Source organism: Vulpes vulpes, chromosome 7, assembly GCF_048418805.1.
Source record: "Vulpes vulpes isolate BD-2025 chromosome 7, VulVul3, whole genome shotgun sequence".
NCBI classification, from domain to species: domain Eukaryota; kingdom Metazoa; phylum Chordata; class Mammalia; order Carnivora; family Canidae; genus Vulpes; species Vulpes vulpes.
In genome coordinates, this window is record NC_132786.1 from 3,489,003 (window position 1) to 3,514,424 (window position 25,422).

At 37.9% G+C, this 25,422-nt stretch overlaps 1 protein-coding gene across 1 annotated transcript in view; it reads right to left on the reverse strand.

Moving 5' to 3' along the window:
* CNTNAP2 (contactin associated protein 2) overlaps nucleotides 1–25,422 on the reverse strand; it is a 1,945,511-nt gene that overhangs the window by 1,043,711 nt on the left and 876,378 nt on the right. The window contains exon 8 of the mRNA XM_072762802.1: nucleotides 16,793–17,057. Within this exon, the coding sequence (XP_072618903.1) occupies nucleotides 16,793–17,057 (265 nt within the window). The remainder of the gene's footprint in view (nucleotides 1–16,792; nucleotides 17,058–25,422) is intronic.

Consider the following 25,422-nt stretch of genomic DNA (forward strand, 5'->3'; position numbering starts at 1 on the left):
TTTTCCTTACCTTTTGGAACATTTGCCACTGCTTTATTATTTTTTACTAGAATGGGGTACTAGAAAGTGTACAAGTTTAGGAAAAGAGCCAAATTTACTTCAAGCACCAACAATGCCACTTTAGAACTTAGAGAACTGGTATGATCCTTATAAGCTTTGGCTTTTACTTTATAAAAGAATAATATCCATTTCAGGATTTGTTGTTCCAATTAGGTGAGGTAAGACATATCAGACACCTGTATTTGTCACAGAGTGCCCCTGAGTCCAGGTTAGCCGTATTCTATTTGTTGTTTTTCATGAAACAACACTGTCTTGGTTGACTTTCTATTACTATTATGGTCCTCCAGGCATCTTCCAGGATGGCCCCTCCCATCTCCCTTCACTAATCATTCCAAGTATTTTCAAATTATTTTCCTTATGACACATTCTCTCTTAATACTCATTTTTTTCTCCAAGTTTTGCTTTTCTGAGTATATTTATTGTGACTGATGGAGGTGGGGGAGAGTGAGTTAAACACAGAATGCACAGGAAATCAACAGTGATAATCCTAAAAATATATTTTTTTCCCATTTTTCAAATAGCATTAGCCTGGTTTTACTCTATCCAGTGGAAATGGTACTGTCTGGACTGAGCCTTCCATGAAAATCAGCAGCAGAAGTGGGAACCGAATTTTCATATCACTTTCAATTTTACTTGCACTTAGGCAAGTACTAAGTATTCATTTCCTATATGGTTGACCACTTAATGTTTATTATGTTTTTTTTTCTTTTAACAGTTAAATTATTGTTCTTGAGAAACTATCCTCCTGTGACTTCAGGACACATTCTCTCAGATTTTTTTCTTACTTAATTATTCATAATTTTGTCTTCTGGGGGCTTTGTCTGTGGGCTTTCTCTCCTCTTCCCAAATTCTGAAGAGCTGAAGTTCCTTAAGGCTTGGTTTGGGATTCTTCTCTCCCCTTTCTTAGTCACCAAAGTAATCCAGTCCTATGGCTTCCAGTACCATCCACCTGCTAATGATGCCCAAGTGCGTAACTCCAGCCCTGGCTCTTTTCGGAGCTCAACACTCATACCCCTAACTGACAACGTGACTTATCTGCATACATATCTAGCAGAACTCTAAAATGTAACATGTCCCAAACAGACCTGGACTTTCTCCAAACTCTTCTTCCCATGCTTTTTTCCACATCAGCCCGAGGGACTATTATCTATCCAAATAATCAATTCAGGAACTGACAATCCACTCTTGATTACTACCTTTATTTTGCACTTCACACAGAATCTATTACCACGTTGTGAGGGGATTCTATCTTTGAAATACTTCTCAATTCCTGTAACTTCTCTCCATCTCCAATGCTGCTTTCTCAGTTAAAAGTGCCATTACCTTATACCTGGATTATGCAATCAATTCTACCTTGTTTCCTTTTCTCCATTGTTACCCGTCTATAATCCCACTCTTTAATCAATTATCTATTCTATGTATGTATCTAATCTATTATTTGGATAGTACAAAGAGAAATCATTTAAAAATCAGATCATGGTACTCCCTAGGAAGAAATCCTTCAATGAGTTTCAGTCCTAACTTTCTACCATAGTTTATTACACCCCCCATGATCTAGCTTCTACAGACCTCTCCAGACTCAGTTCTTCCTTCTTATCACTCCCCCATTTGTTGAATTTTTAAGTGCTTTCAAACTGTAGAACTTGGACCTGAGGTTTTTTTCTATCCCAGCTTGACTATTTATCTTTAATATCTGAGTCTAATTTCAATACCCTCTACTTCCTACTCTATAGTTTTGCTTCTTTTATAACTTTTATTATCTTCTATAAATTTATATGTATTTAGTTTCTCTCATTTCTCATTACAGTATGAGTACAAGGACATTCTGTTCATATTCTCAGTGCTTCACACACACTAGGTAACTGATATGCAATAATGAACAATCCAGGAAAGGAAGGGCTGTGTGAGAAACTAAGAGAGTGCGTTTTTGCATTCTGAAGGTGAGACTAAAGTTGCATAGATGAGAGATTATGGAGGACTGTGACTTTTCCCTGACACACTATAATTTCTCTATTTTATGATTCTCATATAGGGTATGTGAACTTTTTGGGGGAGATCAAAGACCAGGGGAAAAATAGGTAGTAAAGGGAGATAAATGTAGTAAAGGGAAGGTTGGCCTCCTCTGCTCACCATCAGAAAAGGTGCAGCATCCCAGATGTCATTGGTCCCAAGATGAGAAGAGGCCCACTTGGGCTAGTAACAGCATGGACGAGATGCTTCTACGAATTGGCTACTCAGAGAAGATGCAAGATAATCCTGGCTACCACTTTATGCAGAAAAAGCTGCTCCTGCTGAGAGAGAAAAGTGACCTCTGCTCTCTTCCTTGCTGTATTATGTGTCTCCAGCTATACCTCTCTGGTCTCTCAACTTGGATCTCTAAGGGAACACACTTTAAAAACTAATAGATTTTAGTTAGAACTCTTTTCCACTATAAAATTCTTTTTTCTTGCCATCAATATTGTTAGCCAAATTCCTTTAACATTAGAATCTAATATTAACAATCATTTTGACTATTTAGACAATTACCTGCCTGATGCTAAACTTACACATAGACACATAATTTGTGTCTGTGCCTGTTACTGACTAAAATGTCAAGAACACATTATAGTGAAGCAAGGTACTAGACAAGTTCATATATTTAGAAAAATAGAGTGTGGAGTTTGTATAAAAAAGAAAAATAAATAAGCATGGTTCAAAATAGTAAAGAATGCTTATCAGGAAAACAATCTTATTGTATGATCTGTTCTGACCACATAGAGATGAATCAACAGCATATCTTCATTGTCTTGAAGTACAGAAGCTTCATTAAAAAAAAAGCAAAATGAAAGGGAGGAGTCTGAAATTTTTCATAGTATATATGTGTGTGTGTACACATGTATATGTAATTACGTATACACACATGTGTATAAAATGTATATATATATATATACACATAATCCATATATATATATGTATACACACACATACACACTTGGAAAAAGAAAGAAAAGAAGGAAGCTCATAATAGCATATAGCAAAATAATGAAGAAATAAAAAAGATTCTGAATGGACCTAAAAGTAACCTCAGGAATCAGTTGGGGTCAAACACATCCTAGTTTGGGAGGAAGGGGGGCATCCTATACTTTGAGGGGTACTTAGCATCATCTTTGTCCTCTATCTTCTAGATGCCAGTGGCATGCAACCACAGACACACCCACACCAATCTGTGACAACCCAAAATGTCTCTAGATGTTGCTGAATATCTCTTAAAAATCAAAATCACCCCTAATTGAGAGCCAATGCTATAGAGCATCCATCCCTCAAGAATTCCTCTCCTCAACACTTTCTGGTATTAATATTCATTATTATATTAAGAGGGGGAAAAAAGGGAACCAGAAAAGCTAGACACTGTTATTTTTGTTACTTAATAGTAAATGCTCAAATGTTTGAGAAAAAGAAATAGAAGAAACCAAGCACTTTCCTAAAGCTCAGATGAGCTATAACTGACTGTTTAATGTCATATCGTTTTACTGTTTAAACCTTTTCTAAGTCATTCACATATGACAAACGGAGATATTATCATGCTCAATTAAAAGCAGAATTATTGAATTTTAAGTTTTTTTTTTTTACTTCATTAAGTATTGACGGTGTTAGTATGCATAACACACTTACATTCACACAACACCTACCAGCCATATTCACTACCGGAGATGCACTCATTCACAGTGACAGAGCTCATACTTGGATTTTTTTTTTTCAATACAGATACCCATTGGCTGTTCTATGAAATATACAGCACTGTGTATTATAGAACCACTCCAGGCAGTCAAACAATATGTAAAGATATACAGCATCCTCTTTTTCTTTCAGTTTCCTAAGGGAAATATTTCTTGCAGAGACCATCAAGGGTTTTATATCTCTCATCAAACTTTTTATGAACAAACTATTTGCTATGTATGCCTTGTGTGAAATAGAATGCATGGCTCTGTGGTTAGAAAAGGTTAAAACTGACCTGCCAATGGATCTCCATGAATGACCTAGATTTCACATTTTCCTATACAGCGCTGCGTTATAAAGAATATAGGAAAAGGTAGAGGGTTGATTAGCTCTTTTCTTCCCATGTTGGCTGAATAAAGTATGCTTGAAGTGCAGTGAGTATGTGCTGTACAGTCTCATGTGAATGAAGGTAAACAGGTGCCTGTGCTGGGTTTGGACTGGCAGAATGGTGGATGTGCCATTATTTCCTCTCTGTTCATGTAGAGTGTCTCCTATGTCGTGACTCTGAAGTTTGTGTTTTATTGTTTAGTTATCTAACAGGGAAAGGGTTACTGTCTGGAGATACTAAATAGAAGAAGTCAGAGACAACATGATTCGATCATCCAAGACACCTTTTCCCCTGACAAAGTCAGTCAGACTAGGCTCCTACAACAATTGGAAAGCCTGTTTTAAGCAAGTGTAGAAATGACTGGAGATCAGGGGCCTTAAGAGGAAGGTAAAATAACCTTGACCTTTGATTCCCTCAATTCCCCTGAAATTATTATGTCAAATGCATTCCCAAGCCTGAAGAAGAAAATAAAGCTAAATTAATTTTAATCACGCACATCTCTTTTTTATATTCTGTGTGAAAAAAATAAATACAAAGGGAATATGACTAATTTCAAGGTTTTACTCCATGTCATGCTCCTCAGAATACATTTTTCAGCAAGTGTATATATGCTTTTATTTTATTCATATGATAGTTTACCCAGTACAGCTCTAGGCTCCAATACCTTAAAAAACAACTCTTCTTTCCATACAAATGTCACATCAAAATTCAGGTCCAGATCAATTTCACACACATTAACCTCCAACAGTTAAGCAATTATTTCCTCTGAGATACTTGCTACTCTCCTTTCACAATGGATTTGGTTCATTTAAATTGATGAAGACAACAGAATTATAAAGTTACAGCTCATAACATCTTGGTATCAGTTTATTAAAAAAAATCAATCAACTGGATATCTGAAACCGTGCCACAAGGAAGACACTGTGCTAGGCTCAGCGGTAGACAGGCAGAAGTAAGAAGGGAATTAATGTCCTCAAAAAGCTTCAGAAGATTTAAGCATTTTCAACTGGAGTAGTCAAATATCTGAACCATGTAATAAACAGTATCAAACAACCGAAAACAATAAAAGTGATGCAAAATTTTTAAAGAATTTGACATCACCATGGGATAAGTGTTCAGGACTTTTATAGAGAATACATAAGACAATATTAAAAATTCAGGGCTTTATGGAAGACTTTTCAATGAGAGTAATACACTTTGGAAGCAGTCCCTCTGGATTTTAAAGAAGGAAATGTAGGTTGTGGGCTTTTTTAGAGAGGCAGAGGTAGAAGAGCAAGACACTGCAATTATCTAAGTGTAGATCCATCACAAAAGTCATAGATGGAAATACTGATTGTCTCCTCTCTGACAAGTGAGAGTGTTAGGCAAGTGTTAGGGGCTACAGAGATGCAAGAGACATGATAGTGGAGGAGTCTGTAATTTAAGATGGAACAAAGAAAAATATTATTCAAGATATAAGGTGCTACCCTAGGGAATGATAGATTGTTCCGTAGGGTTTGAGAAAGGAAATGATACTAAATTGATAATAAATGATACTGAACTGGATCTTGAAGAATGAGCAGAATTTTGCCAAAATGGCATATAGAGGAAGCAATTCCCAGCAGAGAGTGATAAGGAATGGGAGTACATGGTGTGAAGTGGGAAAAATGAGGCCAAATCCTCCAGCTGGGCTCAGTTTTGGGTACTCTTCTTGTATGGCATGCTAAAAAATTAGAACTTATCCTTTAGGTGATGGGAAAGAAATTATTCTCCTTGCATTTTAGAAACAAAACTTGGATAATGAGAGAGAAAAATAAGAAGCGATAAGGGAGATTATTTAAAAGGCTCCTGGGAGAATCCCAATGAGACACAATAAGGATGTCACTGGTGTTAGGTGTTGCATTCAACAAATATTTCGGATGAGTCATGTACAATAACTGATCGTGTGTGAATGAATGTGTGGCAATGCAATAGAGCAGCCAAGAATGAATGCAGAATTATTTTAGATTCAACTTTTCTGGGCTCCTTTCTGGACTTGCTATTTACTAGCTGGAAGAGTTTGGGTGAGTTTTTGTAGCTCTAGGCCTCAGCTTCTTCATCTGTACAATACAGATAATTATGATATTTACCCTGGGGAGGGTCTACTTGAACCTCAGCTATAGTATCAGGTAACCATCGACACCCCGGCAGAGCAAGAGCTTGGACGACTGAATGCATTTTATTACTCCTCTGCTAGTAATTCTCCCCCACACCCAACAAAATGTATGTTATGTCTGCATTCCCCTCCCAAAAAAAACCAATAGAAATTTGATGGCAGAGAAGACAAAAGGAGGATAACATCTGGCACAGATCTACACAGGACTGACAAAATCATTTCAGGTTGGGATTAAAATTTATGTCCAAACGGGTAGAATAGGGCAATAGGGGGTTGTGGCTTGACTCAAGTCATCAGTGTCAGTGGTAAAGATAAAACAGCAGAAAATTGGAATGAGGGGAGGGAAAGATTGCTTAGAAATCAGAGTGAACAGTACTCCAACATCTAGGCAGGCAACTGGCAGCAGGATGATATGCCCAGGGGTAGCAAGATCCCAGCCTCTGGACATAGGCTCAGCAATAGGGATCCAATCCCTAATCCAATCCCCAATCCAATCCAGGAGACTACCACTACTAGAGGAAAAACTGGAAGTACTAGAAGACTGGACCTACTAGGCAGGTTATCAGCATCTTTCAGAAAATATCAGATGTTAACAAGGGCTATAGCAAAGATCTATGCATGCCTGTACTTGTAAAAAGTAGATCATAGAGTGAAAGGGGAAACAAGTAGCAGCTGGAAAGAAAGAGGACTCAGGACTAACTAGGAATTCAGTTATCAGAAGTAGGGTCTGTCCTGGCATTATACAGGCCTCAAGGGAAATGTATCAGAATAAAATAAATCATAAAGTTGAGTGATGATTAAAGCTTGGGCCATATAATTCTTTTCTGATGCAATATTATCAAAAGCAAACATTTTCTGAGCAGTATTGGGTGACAACCACAAAATTTTCTTGAACTTTTCTGAATAAAAGGAAGCAACTAAGAAATACATGGGGTCAGCATCTCAGAGAGAATCCACAGGTGTCATTCTTCAGGCTGATCTCAAGTCAGCTTAAGAGCTCCCATGTTGCTGTCCCATAATCTGTGGGATCCCTTTACCAAAAAGGCTCATTTCTACAACTAATTATAACAAAGCACCAGCTATCTCAATAAGCCTATCTTGTTCAGAGGTAAAATGACTCAAATTGCTTAAAAGTCATGAAAGGAGAAAAGATAGATAGATGATAGTCAATGGTACTATCTTACAGTCTCAAGTCTCTGGTTAATGGTCCCAGGTAAGCATCATCATGAGGCTAATGAAGGGAAAGATTGGGGGACTGGAGAGGAGGTTTTAACCCAATGGTTTTTACTCTGGGTCCTTTCTGATTATGAACGCAACCAATCTCCATTGCTCCATGATGAAACTATTTAACTATTTTTTAAATATTTTATTTATTTATTTATTATTTACCATTATCATTTATTATTCATTATTATTATTATTATTAATTATTTATTATTATTATTATTGCCTGCAGAGACACAGGCAGAGGGAAAAGCAGGTTCCATGTAGGGAGCCCGACGTGGGACTCAATCCCCTGTCTCGAGGATCATGCCCTGGACCAAAGGCAGCACCAAACTGCTGAGCCGCCCAGGCTGCCCTTATTTTAACTATTTAAAACAAAATCATACACTCAGTGGAAAAATGCCTAAAATATCTAAAGTTGATGTGATGGTTAATTTTATGTGTCGACCTGACTGGGCCACAGGGTGCCCAGATACGTAGTTAAACATTATTCTTGGTATGCCTGCGAAGGTGTTTCTGGATAAGAGTAACATTTGAATCCAGAGACTCAGTAAAGCTGATTCCCTCAATGTGGGTGGGTTCTGACCAATCAAATGAAACCCTGAACAGCATAAAAAGGTGGAAAGAGTAAGAATCCCCCTTCTCTGACTGGCTTTAAGCCAGGACACTGGTCTTTTCCTGTCTTCAAACTGAAGCATCAGCTCTTGAGTCTTGAGCCTATGAGCCTTCCATCTTGAACTAGCTTCCAGATTGGATCTTTGACCACAGACTTTTCCAGGTTCCCAGGCTTTTAGACAGGCAGCAGAACTCCTGGGGGTCCAGCTCCCCCTGCAGATCTCGGGACCTCTCAGCCTCTGTAACCGTGTGAGGCCATTCCTGCTAATAAAGCTCTCTCTACGTATACATCCTATCAGTTCTGATTCTCTGGAGGACCTGGGCTTATATCAGCTGTTTTTTTTTTTTTTTTTATCTTTACTATATAAATCTATATTGCAAAAAAAAAAAAAAATAAATAAATCTAAATTGCTTAAATTTACCGATTGTTCATCAGTCAGGGAAGTTTTGGCCCTTAAACTTTTATGAAAAGCAAAGAAAAAGTGCCTCTCGGCAAAGCCAGTTTGCTCCTGAGGTGCCCTCTCCCCTCTTGTTTTGGAAACATCTTCAACTACATCCACATATTTAGTTTGGGGTTCCGGAGCTGTATTCTCCACTTGTCTTGCATGATTCATTTTTATTCTTATTGCTTGTAGAAGTAATGTCTGATTTTCCCCCCCTTTGATGAGTTTATTTGTGCGGTAAACTGAAGCTTTTAAAACATGGCCAGGTCCCTACTGAGAGTTTTTACCTCCATTTTACCCACTAAGTTTACTAAATTTTATTCTCTCCTTGCAATTTTTAAAAATTATTGTACGCACATACACACAATCATGTTTTATTCATCTTCCCTGAAAAAGGCATAGAATATTTTAAAAGGCCCAGAAACATTGTAGAAACTAGAGTAGGTATGGTATCCTGGAGTGTGATTATAAATTAAAATGTCCCCTTTGCTTCCTAAAGAATAAGTCAATACCTAATATGACAAAACGTCCCCCCCAGCCTCGTTCTCTTTTCATGTTGGAATATAATGCTTCTATTGATGTGAAAATGCACCAGCATGCACTGAAGTATAATTAAAGGTAGATTTCCACTCAGTCTGCATGATGATAGTACAGCCACGTTGGGAATTAAAATATAATAAAAAGTCAGGTAGGTGAAGATACCCAGAAAGCAACATACCATCCACTCAAATGCTTTTTACTTGATACCATGTGGCTCTCACAGCCAGTCTACTCGTGAATTTGGGAGAAAAACATCAGCAAAGTCTGTTGTAGATTTTTCCAAGGTTATCTATATTTATATCTATAGATCTATAGATCTACAACCCTCTCACCTTTGTCTTTTACTAAATAAGGGGAGATAAGTTGGCCAGGCGCAAATCTACATTCCTAATCAAAGTGAGCACAGTGCTCTAGGAATCAACCTTCCCTAAGCTCCAGCTTTCTCTAGGAATCCAGAGCCGTGTTCTGTCTTTCATAACCTAAAATGATGGATTGCTGAGCTTTTCTTGAACATCTCAGATATCTAGAAGACCAAAAAAAAAAAAAAGTAAGGAGCTTTAAAACTTAATTTTAATTTTTAAGATTTTATTTGAGAGAGAGACCACAAGCAGGGGGAGGGGCAGAAAGAGAGAGAGGGAGAAGGAGACTCCCTTTGAACCAAGAACCCGACATGGAGCTGAATCCAAGGACCCTGAGGTCATGACCTGAGCCAAAGGCAGATGCTTAACCAACTGAGCTGCTCAGGCACCCATAAAAGTTAATTTTTAGTTACCTTTTTGGAGAAGTATATGTAGATTATTTGGGAAAAAAGATATTTGCATCCATTGATTTACCATTACAAAAGAAAAGTAAAACCTGCTGTTCCCTGATAGCTAGCAATAGTTTTAAGGGGAAATGCCTTTATGTGTCAATTCATCCATTTGTCCATCTCTCTATCCTAAAAAAGAAAATATTTCAAATTACATGGAAAGTGTCGCATTTGTTCAAAATTAGTCTTATGCATTTTCAAATAAGAGCTCATAGACCAGGGGTGCCCGAGTGGCTTAGTTGTTTAAGTGCCTGCCTTAAGCTCAGTCATAATCCCAGGGTCCTGGCAGCCCCACAGCGCCTGCTCCTTGCCCAGTGGGGAGTCCGCTTCTCTCTGCTTGTGCTCTCTCACTCCTGCTCTCTCTCTGCCAAATTAGCAAATAAAATCTTAAAAAAAAAAAAAGCTCATAGACCCAACCCCCAAATGTCTGCATCCAAATATAAAGTGCTCCATTTGTTACATAAATGTCATTACAGAAATTAAGTTGAAGCTCTCTATTTAAGGACAAACTTTTTACAAGTTGACTATATGTTTCTTATTAAGTAGAGAAACTAGTATCTTTGAGTTGCGATAAATTAGTCTATGTAATTTCCATTCATAATGTTGTTAACCATTATACTTTTTTCAGTATCATTTTATCCTCAATTATTTTATAGTACACCTTTTTGTTTTGTTCTGCTTTGCTTTAAAGGTAATTGATACTTATTGTAGAAAATTTGGGTATTAAGGAAAATGTATTAAGATATAATAAAAAAATGTTAGTAATGGAACAATAACCCACCAATTAGAGATAATTACTTTTAGTATAATTCAGATATTTTTTTCTTTCTCAATTGCTTAGCTATCTATATAATTCTAGTAATAATATTGGGATCATATTCTATATAAATTTTTGTTAACATTTTTATTCACTATATTATACTTTCCAATGTTATTAAGTTTTATTTGGGAAACATGATTTCTAATGACACAATAGTATTCTATTTGAAAATATGCCTATAAAAGCACCTCTTAATTTAAACTATTTAATTTGTTTTTAATTACTTTTATTATTTTATATATGTTGTGATAAATATCTCTGTGTACTTCTTCATTTTTTTAGATTCAGAATGATACAAATTTAATAATCCAGGGGAATCACATTTTTAAATCTTCTGATAATTATGGTTTTAACTTGAATTAAGGAATATAATATATACTACTAAATATGTCTCCACTTTGCTATTAGGCATTGTAAAAAAATAAACAAATCATCTGAAGTATCTGAAGTATGCCTAAACATTATTTAATTTTTGAATTGTAAAAATTCATTTTAAGAAATCTTGAAATATCTGCCATTTGAAATCAGAGAGCTGAAAATCATATGTCAATAAACAAAACACAAAAAAACAGTACTGCAAACCAAACTCCTTTTCTTATGAAAAATGAAAAAGAAACCTCATGATGCAAGTTAGCACTGAAATTTCGAGATTGGTATGAATTAATTCTTTCTAGAATTAATGCACTAACTACCTTTTCAAATGTTCATAAAATGAAGAGAAGAGATACTCTAATTGCTTAGGGTAGACCGTGCCAGGAGCAGTTCCAGAGAAATGCATTTGCCAATAATGAGCTAGAAACCTGCCAGTATTTACCACCAAGTTCCCCAGCTACACCAGAAGCCAAGAAAATATCTACTCCTTCTGCTGTGATCTGGATGTTTGTCTCACCCCTCTACACATGCATATGTTGAAATCCTAATGTCCAGTGTGATGGTCTTAGCAGGTGGAAGGCGCTTAGGTCAGGAGAGTGGAGCCCTCACAAATGGGTTAGTGATCTCCAGAAGAGACCCCAGAGCTCTCCAGCCCCTCCCATCTGTGAAGACGCAGTAAATGAAAGCAGCCATCTATGACTTGGAAGAGAGCCTTCAGGAGAATTCAGCTCTGCTGGCACCCGATGGCAGGCCAGAACTCCAGAACTCTGAGGAATAAATGTCTGTCGCTTAAACCACCCAGTCTACTTTGTTACAGAAGCCTGATTGGACTAAGACACCTCCTTTTAACACATCCAAATGGAGCTCAAAAGGTTTACAAAGGACACTGTAACAACACAAAAATAAAACAAGGCCTCATAAAGGTTCTCTTTGGAGCCCGAAATACAAACAATGGTGATCTTTACTGAATACAGGCTTCTGAAGCAGTGCAGATGCTGAAAAATCATTCTAAAGTTGCAGCAATATCTATGTAAACAAAACGAGATTCTAATACTCCAGCTAAAAAACAGTCAATTTAGAAGCAGTGCATTTTCTGAATGACTTTTCTAAAAGGCTTTGTTTACATGGGTAAAAACTGATTTTGGGGGGATGCCTGGGTGGCTCAGCGGTTGAGTGTCTGCCTTTGGCTCAGGGTGTGATGCCAGGGTCGGGGACCAAGTCCTGTATCGGGCTCCCTGAGAGGAGCCTGCTTCTCCCTCTGCCTGTGTCTCTGCCTCCCTCTCTGTGTCTCTCAGGAATAAATAAATAAAATCTTTATTAAAAAGAGAAAGAAGAAAGGAAGGAAGGAAGGAAGGAAGGAAGGAAGGAAGAAAGAAAGAAAGAAAGAAAGAAAGAAAGAAAGAAAGAAAGAAAGAAAGAAAGAAAAATGATTTTTAATAGGCAAGAAAGATTAATAGAAATCATTTCCCTTCCACTATATAAATGCTGAATCACATTATGACCTTATTAATATGGATTGACCACAACTTTACAGCATTATGGTAATTATCTGTGCATATTTTAGTGACATAAAATTGAGGAATTTTGCAATAGAACCTAGTTTAAATGGCAGTTAGTTTGGGTTTGTTTGTTTTTTGTTTGTTTGTTTGTTTTTGACTATACATCAGACAGTAATGCACAGGAATACCTTTTCACTACCATTACAATATTGCAATATTGTTCCTGGAAGATATACTGTTTTTGAAAATGAACTTATGGGGTAAATACCTCCAAGCAACTGAAACTTTAAAAAATTCCAGCTCTTCAAATGAGAAGACAGATCCATAGGTCAATATTTTCCAAACTATAGGTCACAACTTGTTTCTACATGTTGTGATGGGTCATGAAAAATTTAATGGGGGGGAAAAAAAACAACCAAAAAGTAAGAGTCCATTTCAAGTAGCAAAGTAAGTTTCAGTAGGTATGGAGTATGACATAAAATGTTTTCTATGTTTTTATCAAAATCAGTTGAATCTGGAGGATGTGATGCTAAGTGATATAAGCCAAATACACAAAAGCAAATACTGTATGATCTCACTTTTATGTAAAATCTAAAAAAAGGAGGGTTAATAGAACCAGAGAGTAGAATGGTGGTTTCCAATGGTGGGGAAAATGGGAAAATGGGGGTCAAAAGGTACAAACTTTCACTGATATTGCATGGCGATTATAGCTAATAAATTTTCACTGTATACTTAAAATTTGCTAAGAGAATAGATCTTAAGTGTTCTTACTATGCATGTACACACACGCACACACAAACACACAAAAGTTAAGGTGGGGCGACAGATATGTTAATTAACTTGATTGCGGTAATTATTTCACAATGTATACATATGTTATTATACACCTTAAAAATCACATTGCACAACCTGTACAACATGTAAATATATATATAATTTAAATTTGTCAATTCTACCTCAAAACATCTGGAAAAACAAATTAAAAAAATAATAATAATTTTAAAAACACAGTTCTAGGCCCACCTTCTTCAGGGCTCTGATACGAATGTTAAAATAGTATGCTCAAGTGGACACATCTTATCCATCTGATCCTTTTAGCACTCCCCCCCCCCTTTTACTACTTATTCCTAGTCAAAGGAAATGCATAAATCTGTATTCACCACTCACTAAATGTGGTTCTAAATACAAATAAATATAGTGGAATCTTTTATAAAAGTCGATGTTGCAACTTGGAAAATATTTTCACAGAAAGATAACCTGCTCTGCAAAGTCAAGGTTACTCAGAGTTTGACTGAATTTTAGAAGTTGAGTCCACTGCCAAAACTAATGAGACCTGAAATCCATCACAAGGTAGAAGGAAAAATACAAGGAGGGCGAAAAATATATTGAATACTAACCTACCGGATTTAGTTTGAATTTATCATCAAAGAACAATGTTGTCCAAGACAGAATAAAAAGGCTTTGAACCTTGAATTAGCTTCATCTTGCACCACAGAACTTATTCACTAAAAGCAAAACCCAGTTACTGGTATGGACTAACAGACGGTACCTGAGTGTCTCTGTAATGACTTCTTGATGCACTAAAGTGTCTGTGTGTGCACATGCGCACACACAGTAATGCTATCAGTGACTGCGCTCCTCTTCTAAATTTTCCATATCTTCTACATTTTCACAACCAAGCAATTTTAAAGTAAAAAAAAAAAAAAAAAGATTGACATTCTTCAGTGTTCATGCTCCTGATAAGAATAAGGTGGATATAATATGGAGCTGTTTCCTTTAGTTAAAGCAAACATCAGTGCCCTGGCCTAACTTATCTTTCCAAATTACTTTCTCAGTGTTGTTACTTACACTAACTTACTCATACATTTGATTGAATTTGGTAAAGTAGGTTAAATACAGATGAAAACTGCCTTCTATGGACTCCATATGTGTTTATAGGATGGACGAATGAATGTAGTCATATGTTGGATTCCTTTGTTCTTTCTCTCCTTTATTTTTAATAAACACAGTTTAAATGAGTATAAGATATAACTTTAAAAATGTATGTGCATCTATATTTACTTACAATCTTTCTTTTTATTTTTTTTACTTACAATCTTTCTGAAACTTGAGCAATGATAACTGATACAATCTTGGTTTCCACTATGTGTATAGGAAAAATAAATATTTGGAACAGTAAGATATTTTTAAGAGCAAGGTGACTGAAATGTCTAACTTCCCCATCAGTTTTTCTTAATTTGCACAGACTCTTGGCTAAATTCATAAAAATTTATAGAGTTCAGTTTTATCATATTTAAGCAAACCTATTAAGGTAAATTAGTTGTTACATATTGGATTCTTCTTTGTTCTCTTTATTTTTTCATAAACATGGCTTTGGTTTAAATTAGATGAAAGTATCTTAGAATCCTAAAGTAGACCAACTTAAATTAGGAAATGTCTATTGATCTCTAGATTTAAGATCCTATTATTTCAATTACAACGGTTCCTGTTATATGGAAAACCACCAGGGATTTGGGTTTACTCATTTAATGCCAAGAGGGAGCGAGGTCTTCATACTTATATTTTCATGTTTTTAGTCATCAGAAAAGAATCATTAATCATAATAAAATCTAATGGGATATTCTTCAACTGTGGCAAATATTTGTATGTGTATTTGTTTTATGTGTTATTCTGGTCTCTCCAGGTATTTTCTATTTGCTCTAAATTTCCCCAGGTGAATTTATACTGGGAAGTAGTGATAAAATATGGTTGATCAATCATTTTGACTCCAGACATTCAGAGGAAAGCAAAACTAACAAAGTAAAAACAGAAAAAGTAAATATCAAGGTATTTCACAATAGCTTTTGATTTCAATAATTCAGACACACCTCTGACATAATGGTCCCTATATCTTCCTTAAATCCTTCCAAGCAATAGGCTATATGGCCGTGCCCTACAGAAACATAAAGTCAATTTTATGAAAAGACACATATGTCCTCTAGCAGGAAATATTCTGTTAGTGAACACTAGTTTAAATGGCCACTGTGTTAACTCCACAAACATCCCTGGAACGCCCCTAATATAACAGGTGCTGTTCTATAAGCTAGAACAGAAGAACAGACATAGCCTCTGCCCTCGGAGAGCTGATAGTCCACAGGGAAACAAAATGGACACAAACAATATAACATGTTAGAAACCAAGGCAGGTGTATACATATGGTGTCATGAGTGAACACAGAGTATTTCAACATCAGAGCCAGCAGTCATGCAGTTGAGCATTTTGTCATGAACTTCCTTTCTCGGTGTCTGGTACCTCTGCACTAGCTGCTCAGTCAATGTTACTTATTTCTGTCTTCTATTCCCAAGTAGTTCTCCACAAAATAAAAACAACTACTGCCGGGAACATCCAGAGAAATTTAATGAAAACTTTTGCTATTTATCAGTCCTCCATCATGACAAATTTTTCTTTGTTTGCAACATCTCACTTTGCAATCCCAGCTTTCTTGGTAGCGTATTAATCAAAGACTATCCCAAGGTTGCTAAGTTTGTTCAAGGAACAGCATTAGTACCCAAGCCTTGGCTTATCATACCATTGAGAGGTCAATTTAAAAAATTACCCTGCTAAGCCAAGACAGTCAGTCTTCCCTCAGTTGATACATACATCTTGTCATTCCTCTTTGTACTTACCCCTTGTTCTTGTTGTTTTTCCTGAAAATTTTCATAAATTTAGCAAGATCACTTGGAGGTTTTGACTCAAGCAGGTGAATATATCTTTAAAGTCATAATTAAATTACTATATACTTGCTACTAATAGTAAAAGGTATGTGAATGTCCATGAAGTCAAATAATACCAGGCACTCTTATGTCAGGAAAATAGACATTCTTTGTCTTGAAACATAAATTATCCACTTAGAATAATGTCCATTGCCCTATTAATGGGAACTAGCATGTATTAGGAACAGACGATTTTGTCGCTCTGAGACAGGTTCAACCAACTTTCCTCCTTGCCCACCCCTCACTCCCCAGCAAGCTTCCAAGGTTCTATGATTCAACCAGCATTCTGGGCGGCCAAGTAAGAATCTCACAAGTCTGAATCCGAACATAACCACAAGCATGCAAAGCTGGCAAGACAAAGTGAAACAAAACAAAAGCAAGGCTAGCTGTGGAAATGACAACAGCAGTTTCAGGAGCAAAGAGCAAAGTGACAGCACTAACCTGAGGAAATATCTATTTGGCTCATCTTGGTCTGAGTGATGTTGATGTGAACACCGACTTTGCTTTCAGTGAGGTCAATCTCCACGTTGCCCAAATTCTCTGCAAACTGACTGAAAAGCAGGAGGCCGTTTGGGTTCCAAGTCCTGAACTGGAAACTGACCGAAAACAGGTCCTGGTTAAGCCGTCCTGGCACCTCCAGGTAACTGGTAGCATTGAAAAAGACAGGCACGGTGTAGGGCTCCACACATGAGAAACTCAAATTTCCCTGTAAAAAAAAAAAAAAAAAAAAAAAAGGTGTGTGTGCTTTAAGACAAGTACAATCAGAGCTGCAGCTCTACGAATGTTAAAGCAGGCCCTAAGCTCATGCCAGACTCTCACATGCAGGAGCATGATTTGGGTTCAGCAACCAGATACCAAACATCATTCTTCTTGGAGTGTATATCTAACAGGGTTCAGCAGCTGGTTGTCAGGATGACAGATCTAACCAGAACCATCTATCATGGATCAACAGACAGTCTGATGGGATGAAACGTGTCCCTGTGTTGGGGGCATGAGTGTGGGCCACTGGACTTTCTAAAAAGGGCAGAAAGCTGCTGCTCCCTCCCCTGTTACTGATGTTGCATCAGCCAAGGAGGAGATACCCGTCCTTTTCTGGATGGCCTGTGTCAAGTGTTTGTTCGTTTATTACTAGTTCCAGTAGGAATTATAGTCATTTGGTTGTTATGTATTATTTGATATTATGGGACAAATATTCTTGGTTTTTAATCCCATACCTAATATATATGAATTAATATTAACTATACAGCATCAGCATAACTGTGATTTCAGATTATTTTGTATTAATTGTAATGATAATACAATTATTTGTATTAACTAAAGTACTCCTTTCCTCTTACACTCCCTCTACTTCGTAAGAAGAAATTTGATTTGCCATTCACATACACTAAATGTTGCATTCTGGTGTTTAAGTCCTTTTCCTTTTAAACTCTGAAAATCTAGAGGCAGGGCCAGATGGTGGGGAGTAGGGTCCCCAAGTCACCTGTCCCTACTAGCTCACCCAGGTAACTTGCAAACCAGCCTAAACACCTATGAATTCGACCTGAGATTTAAAGAAATAATAGCTGGAAGGCTACAGAGAGAAGGGTTTGAGCTTCTAACAAGGTAGGAAGATAGAGAATAAATAAATAAGACTTTGGCTTCTAACAATGTAGGGAGATGGAGAATAAATAAATAAGAAAGAATCCATTGGGAGAGGGGCCCCCGTGAGCAGCCAGGCTAAGGGGGGAGGTGAGAGCCCTTGGGACAGGAAAGCGCAGCCCCGGAGATGCAGGAACTTTAAAAATTCACCCCGGATTCTTCCCAGATGTAAAGGTGCTTATCAGGGAGCTCGGGCAGGATCCCAGGAGGGGCAGTGGAGCCCCCAGGTTCCCGGGGTCACTAACAGAGGAGGTGCACCCAGGGGAGAGTGCACCACACCCCGCGGCCAAGCTCCCTAAGGGGGTGGGGCCACCCGGGAGCAGCTCGGGCTGTGCAGGCCCTGGAGCCCAGCATGCCGGGGTACACAGCCCAGGGTCCGGTGCTCCCCTTGGGACAGGTGGAGGCCGGGAAGGCCCAGGACAGCAAGGATGCTCCTGCCTCCGGGGGCCCCCAACTGTGCAGGTCAGCGTCCCTGCCCCCGGAGCATCCAGGACCCTGCAGACTGAGAGCTGCGGTAGTTACTGCGGGAGCTGACTCCAGGGCTGGAGAGCTGGCGGCCACCAGTGTGGTTGTCCCTCCTGGTGTCACCTTGTAAGTGGGACTGAGCAGGGACCTCATAGGATAAACAGCTCCCACTGAGCTGTGCACCTGACAGGGGGCGGGACGCTCCCCCAGGTGCACACACCTGAGAGGACCAAGCAGTGCTGGAAGCTCCAGGACAGAGAGGAAATCGAGGGAATATAGTACATAGAACTAAAGTGTGTCCCTCTTTTTAAAATTTTTCTTCCTTTTTCCATTACAACTCCTTTTTCTATCAGACTAAAAATTTCCAATATTTTTTCTCTTTTCCCACCTTAACTACAATATTTTATAACTCTTCATTTTTAAGGTTTTTCCTTTTTGAGTTTCATATTTCTACAATTACTTGTCTTAGATATATTTTTCACTTCTGGATTCCCTTCAATGTATTCAATTTAATTTTCGGAGATATACGAGATTGGGGTTTTTGTTTGGTGTTTTTGTTTCTCTGCCTCATTTTGTTCTGCAAGGGCGGGAGTTAATACCTTCTAAAACATGACCGCATGGACCCAGACCCAAGTGGTATGCCATGCTGGTTAATTCTGTGAGATTATATTCTCTCTTCCTTCCCATTCTTCCCCCCTCTTTTATCTTGTTTATGTCTGGTGGTCAATGTTGGGGCTTTCAAAATATTGCTATTTTATATAAGTTTGGGATTGAGCATTTTCAAACATACAGAACTTAATACACTCAGAAGCAAGAGAATCACCCTGAGGACCCTCAGGTAGACTACATTCTCCTCCACTACCATGTCTTCACCAGCACCATCTCCCAGTTACCCCACCCCACTTTTTTTTTCTTTTTTCTCTTTTCTGCTTTATTTTTTTTTTCTTTTTCTTTTTTCTTCTTCTTTGGGGTTTTGGCCTTTAATTTTTTACTACTTTGTTTTAAAATCTGTTTCTCACTTTAGTGGTCCTTTTGTTTTACTTTGTTCTGATCTTCTTTTTCATTGATTGGTCTCTGACCTTGTCGGAATCACCTACAGTGGATTTTATTTAGGTCATGATTGATATTTTTGACTCAGCCTGCTCATACAGCCACTCTGCACTGGACAGAATAACTAGAAAAATAATTCACCACAAAAGAAAGAATCAGAAATAGTGCTCTCTGCCACAGAGTTACACAATATGGATTTCAATTCCAAGTCAGAAAGCCAATTCAGAAGCACAATTATAAAGCTACTGGTGGCTCTAAAAAAAGCATAAAGGACTCTAGAGACTTTGTTACTGCAGAATTGAGATGTAATCAGGCCAAAATTAAAAATAAAGGAGATGCAACCCAAACTGGATGTCCTAACGACAAGGAATAATGAGGTGGAAAAAACAGTGAGCGACATAGAAGACAAGTTGATGGTAAGGAAGAAAGCTTAGGAAAAAAAGAGAAAACAATTAAGAGACCATGAGGAAAGGCTAAGGGAAATAAATGACAGCCTCAGAAGAAATAATTTACGTATAATTGGGGTTACATAGACGCTGAGTGGGACAGAGAGCCACAGAGTATATAAACAATTCATAGCTGAGAACGTCCCTAATTTGGAGAGGGAAACAGGCATTCAGATCCAGGAGATAGAGGGGTCCCCCCAACAATCAATAAAAACTGTTCAACACCTTGACATTTAATAGTGAAACTTGCAAATTCCACAGATAAAGATAAAATCTTTAAAGCAGTGAGAGACAAGAGATTCTTAACTTATATAGGGAGAAATATTAGATTAACAGAAGACCTCTCCACAGAGACCTGGCAGGTCAGAAAGGTTGGCAGGATATATTCAGGGTCCTAAATGAGAAGAACATGCAGCCAAAATACTTTATCCAGCAAGGCTCTCATTCAGAATAGAAGGAGGGATAAAGGGCTTCCAAGATGGACAGAAACTGAAAAAATAGGTGACCAGGAAGCCAGCTCTGCAAGAAATATTAAGGGGGACCCTATAAAAAAAGAGGAAGCCCACAGAAATAATCCACAAAAACAAGGACTGAATAGATATTATTATGACATTGAATTCATATCTTTCAATAGTTACTCTGAACGTGAATGGGCTAAATGATCCCATCAAAAGATGCAAGGTATCGGACTGGATAAAAAGCAAGACCCATCTATTTGCTGTCTACAAGAGACTCATTCTGGATCTAAGGACACTTACAGCCTGAAAATAAAAGGTTGGAGAACCATTCACCATTCAAATGGTCCTCAAAAGAAAACTGGGGTAGCAATCCTCATTTCAGATAAAGTATCCCAAAGACCGTAGTAAGAGATGAAGAAGGACACTATATCATACTTAAAGTGTCTACCCAACAAGAAGACCTAACAATCATGAATATTTATGCTCCTAATCTGGGATCTGTCAAGCATAAAATCAATTAATAACCAAAGTAAGGAGATATTTAGATAATAATACACTAATACTGGGAGACTTCAACACGGCACTTTCTGTAAATGACAGATTTTCTAAGTACAACATCACCAAAGAAACAAAAGCCTTAAATGATACACTGGAAAAGACAGATTTCACAGATATATACAGAACTTTCCATCCAAATGCAACTAAATACACATTCTTCTCAAGTGCACATGGATCATTCTCCAGAATAGACTGCATACTGGGTCACAAATCAGGTCTCAACTGATAACAAAAGATTGGGATTGTCCCCTGAATATTTTCAGTCCACAGTACTTTGAAGCTAGAAGTTAATCACAAGAAGAAATTTGGAAAAAAGCTCAAACACATGGGGGTTAAAGAGCATCCTCCAAAGACGAATGGGTAAACCAGGAAATTAGAGAAGAATTAAAAGGATTCATGGAAACTAATGAAAATGAAGGCACAAGCATTCAAAATCTTTGGGATACAGCAAAAGCAGTCCTAAGAGGGAAATACATTTCAATACATGCCTCCCCCCAAAATTGGAAAAAAAAAAAAACTCAAATGCACAAGCTAACCTTGCACCTAAAGGAACTGGAGAAAGAAGAGCAATTAAAACCTAAACCAGGCAGCAAAAGGGAGATAATAAAGATTCAAGCAGAACTCAATGGAATACAGACCAGAAGAACTGTAGAACAGATCAACAAAACCAGTTGTTTCTTTGAAAGAATTAATAAGATAGATAAGCCACTTGCCAGACTTATTAAAAAGAAAAAAAATACTCAAATTAATAAAATCATGAATGAAAGAGGAGAGATCACAACCAATACCAAGGAAATACAAAGGATTTTAAAAACGTGTTATGAGCAGCTATACGCCAATAAATTAGGCAACCTAGAAGAAACGGATGCATGTCTGGAAAAACACAAATTACCAAAATTGGAACAGAAAGAAATAGAAAACCTGAGCAGGCCAATAGCCAGTGAGGAAATTGAAGCAGTTATCAAAAACTTCCCAACACAAAAAAGTCCAGGGCCAGATGGCTTCCCAGGGGAATTCCATCAAACATCAAACAGAGGTAAAGGACTTGTACCCTAAAAACTACAGAACACTTCTGAAAGAAATTGAGGAAGACACAAAGAGATGGAAAAATATTCCATGCTCATAGATTGAAAGAATTAATATTGTGAAAATGTCAATGCTACCCAGGGCAATTTACACATTCAATGCAATCCCTATAAAAATACCATGGACTTTCTTCACAGAGCAGGAACAAATAATCTTAAGATTTGTGTGGAATAGAAAAGACCCCGAATAGCCAGGGGAATTTTAAAAAAGAAAACCATAGCTGGGGGCATCACAATGCCAGATTTCAGGTTGTACTACAAAGCTGTGATCATCAAGACAGTGTGGTACTGGCACAAAAGCAGACACATAGATCAATGGAACAGAATAGAGAATCCAGAAGTGGGCCCTCAACTCTATGGTCAACTAATATTCAACAAAGCAGGAAATACTATCCACTGGAAAAAAGATAAGTCTCTTCAGTAAATGGTGCTGGGAAAATTGGACAGCCACATGCAGAAGAATGAAACTAGACCACTCTCTTGCACCATACACAAAGATAAACTCAAAATGGATGAAAGATCCAAATGTGAGACAAGAGTCCATCAAAATCCTAGAGGAGAACACAGGCACCACCCTTTTTGAACTTGGCCACAGCAACTTTTTGCAAGATACAGCTATAAAGGCATAGGAAACAAAAGCAAAAATAAACTACTGGAACTTAACCAGGATAAAAAGCTTCTGTGCAGTGAAGGATACAGTCAACAAAACTAAAAGACAACCGACAGAATGGGACAAGATATTTGCAAATGACCCATCAGATAAAGGGCTAGTATCCAAGATCTATAAAGAACTTATTAAACTCAACACCCAAGAAACAAACGATCCAATCATGAAATGGGCAAAAGACATGAACAGAAATTTCACCAAAGAATACACAGACATGGCCAACAAGCACATGAAAAAATGCTCCACTTCACTTGCCATCAGGGAAACACAAATCAAAACCACAATGAGATACCACCTCACACCAGTGAGAATGAGGAAAATTAACAAGAAAGGAAACAATAAATGTCGGAGAGGATGTGGAGAATGGGGGACGCTCTTGCACTGTTGGTGGGAATGTGAACTGGTGCAGCCACTCTGGAAAACTGTGTAGAGCTTCCTCAAAGAGTTAAGAATAGAGCTACCCTACAACCCAGCAGTTGCACTACTGGGGATTTACCCCAAAGATTATATGCAGTGAAAAACCAAGACACCTGCACCCTGATGTTTCTAGCAGCAATGTCCACAGTAGTCCAACTCTGGAAGGAGCCTCGGTGTCCATCGACAGATGAATGGATAAAGAAGATGTGGTCTCTGTATACAATGGGATATTCCTCAGCTATTATAAATGACAAATACCCACTGTTTGCTTCGACGTGGATGCAACTGGAGGGTATTATGATGAATGAAAAAGTCAATTGGAGAAGGACAATCATCATATGGTTTCACTCATACGTGGAATATAAGAAATAGTGAAAGGGATTATAAGGGAAAGGAGGGAAAATGAGTGGAAAAATTAGAGACTGTGACAAAACATGAGGGACTCCTAACTCTGGGAAACAAACAAGGGGTAGTGGAAGGGGAAGTGGGCAGGGGGATGGGATAACTGGGTGACAGGCACTGAGGAGCACACTTGATGGGATGAGCGCTGGGTGTTTATACTGTATGTTAGCAAATTGAATTTCAATTTTTAAAAAAATGGGAAAAAAGGTTCTGAAAATCTACGTATGCTTCCAACTTCTTTTATCCCACCGTAATATTCTAAGGAATATAATTTGATGACATTTCCATCTGGTCCTTCAATTATTTATTTATTTCACAATAACACACCACCACGATATCTAGGTTTATAGTGATCATTCTTCCATTTCAGCACATTGACCATTATATCTATAATAGAATTATAGGGTGTCCCTCTGAATTAATATTCAAACTAAATTTGCACTGTAGCTTCACAGATAACTATTTTTTTTTAATAAATGTTAATTTTTTTTTTATTTATTTATGATAGTCATACAGAGAGAGAGAGAGAGGCAGAGACACAGGCAGAGGGAGAAGCAGGCTCCATGCACCGGGAGCCTGATGTGGGATTCGATCCCGGGTCTCCAGGATCGCGCCCTGGGCCAAAGGCAGGCGCCAAACCGCTGCGCCACCCAGGGATCCCCCACAGATAACTATTTTTAACTGCTTACTTTTACTAATGAAAAGAACTGCCTTTGCCTAATAATTGAGATGTTATAACTGATCAGATACCCATGTTGTGGGGAATGTCTCCCAACAAAATTAAAGGGCCTTTCTGCATAAAGGTGATGACTCAGAAGTCAAGATCGTGAGGTACTAGAGGACGTCATGAAGCAGACATGACTGCCAAGTAACCCATGAGCAGAACTCAGAGTTTGGAGGTTCCTCCCCTGTCCTGGCAAGGTATAGTCTATCTGCCTTCCCCATCCCCGGAGGCTGCACCAAGGATAGTCTGGAGACAGAGACATGGTGTTGAGGCTATCCAACCTGGGTACTCAACTGGTTAAGGCCTCCTCTAACCATAACTGAACCTGGTTAAGACTTCTATATGAACTTTTAAGATTTGGCATGCAGGTGCAGAGACGTACTCATCTTGTGGCTCCCCAAGACAAGCCTAAAAGTGCCCTTGCTTATTAAACCTGCCACCTATCAATATGGGGTGATCTTTCTCTTTCTTCTGTCTCGTCCTGCCTTCTGCCTCCAGGGGCTGTTTGCAGATGACACCCAGAAAGCTTTCCAGGAGGTTGTGAACCAGTATTAGGGAATGAGTAGGTCCAGGGTGAGCGCTGAGTCAATTTCACTGAAATATCACCACCTGACATCTTTGAAAGTAAATTTCCTTCATAAATATTCATCCTTTTAGAGTTGCTTACTTGTCTCTATCCTGCCTAAAACTTTAACATGTACATTTATTTTTGTTTAAAAGTTTATTCTATGTCTGCTCACTCTATTTCAACAAATATAATTATAGATAACTTATGCTTTACTAAATATCTTTGTTATTGAAGTTAAAATAGCATTTATAATGATGATATATTTTGTAGTTAAAGCTGCTCCAGGAATGAGTCTCCATAGTAAAATCCTTTTTGGTTTAGATGTCTAATGAATGAATCTCAGGACCAACTGGGAGGTTCGGGCAGAAATAACACTTCACGTCTTCTTAAAGGTGCAAAATATACAGAAAGTATTCAGATGACTTGGATTCTGTACCTTTTTATCTTAAGCAATGCCTTCCGAGGGGGAAAAAGGACCCTGGTACCATTTTATCCAAAGCTTAAAAGATCATATGTATTAATACTGCTCTAGGTAAGAAAATCATAGCATGTAAGGAAACCATGATTTTGGGGGTCACATACTGTAAACGCCC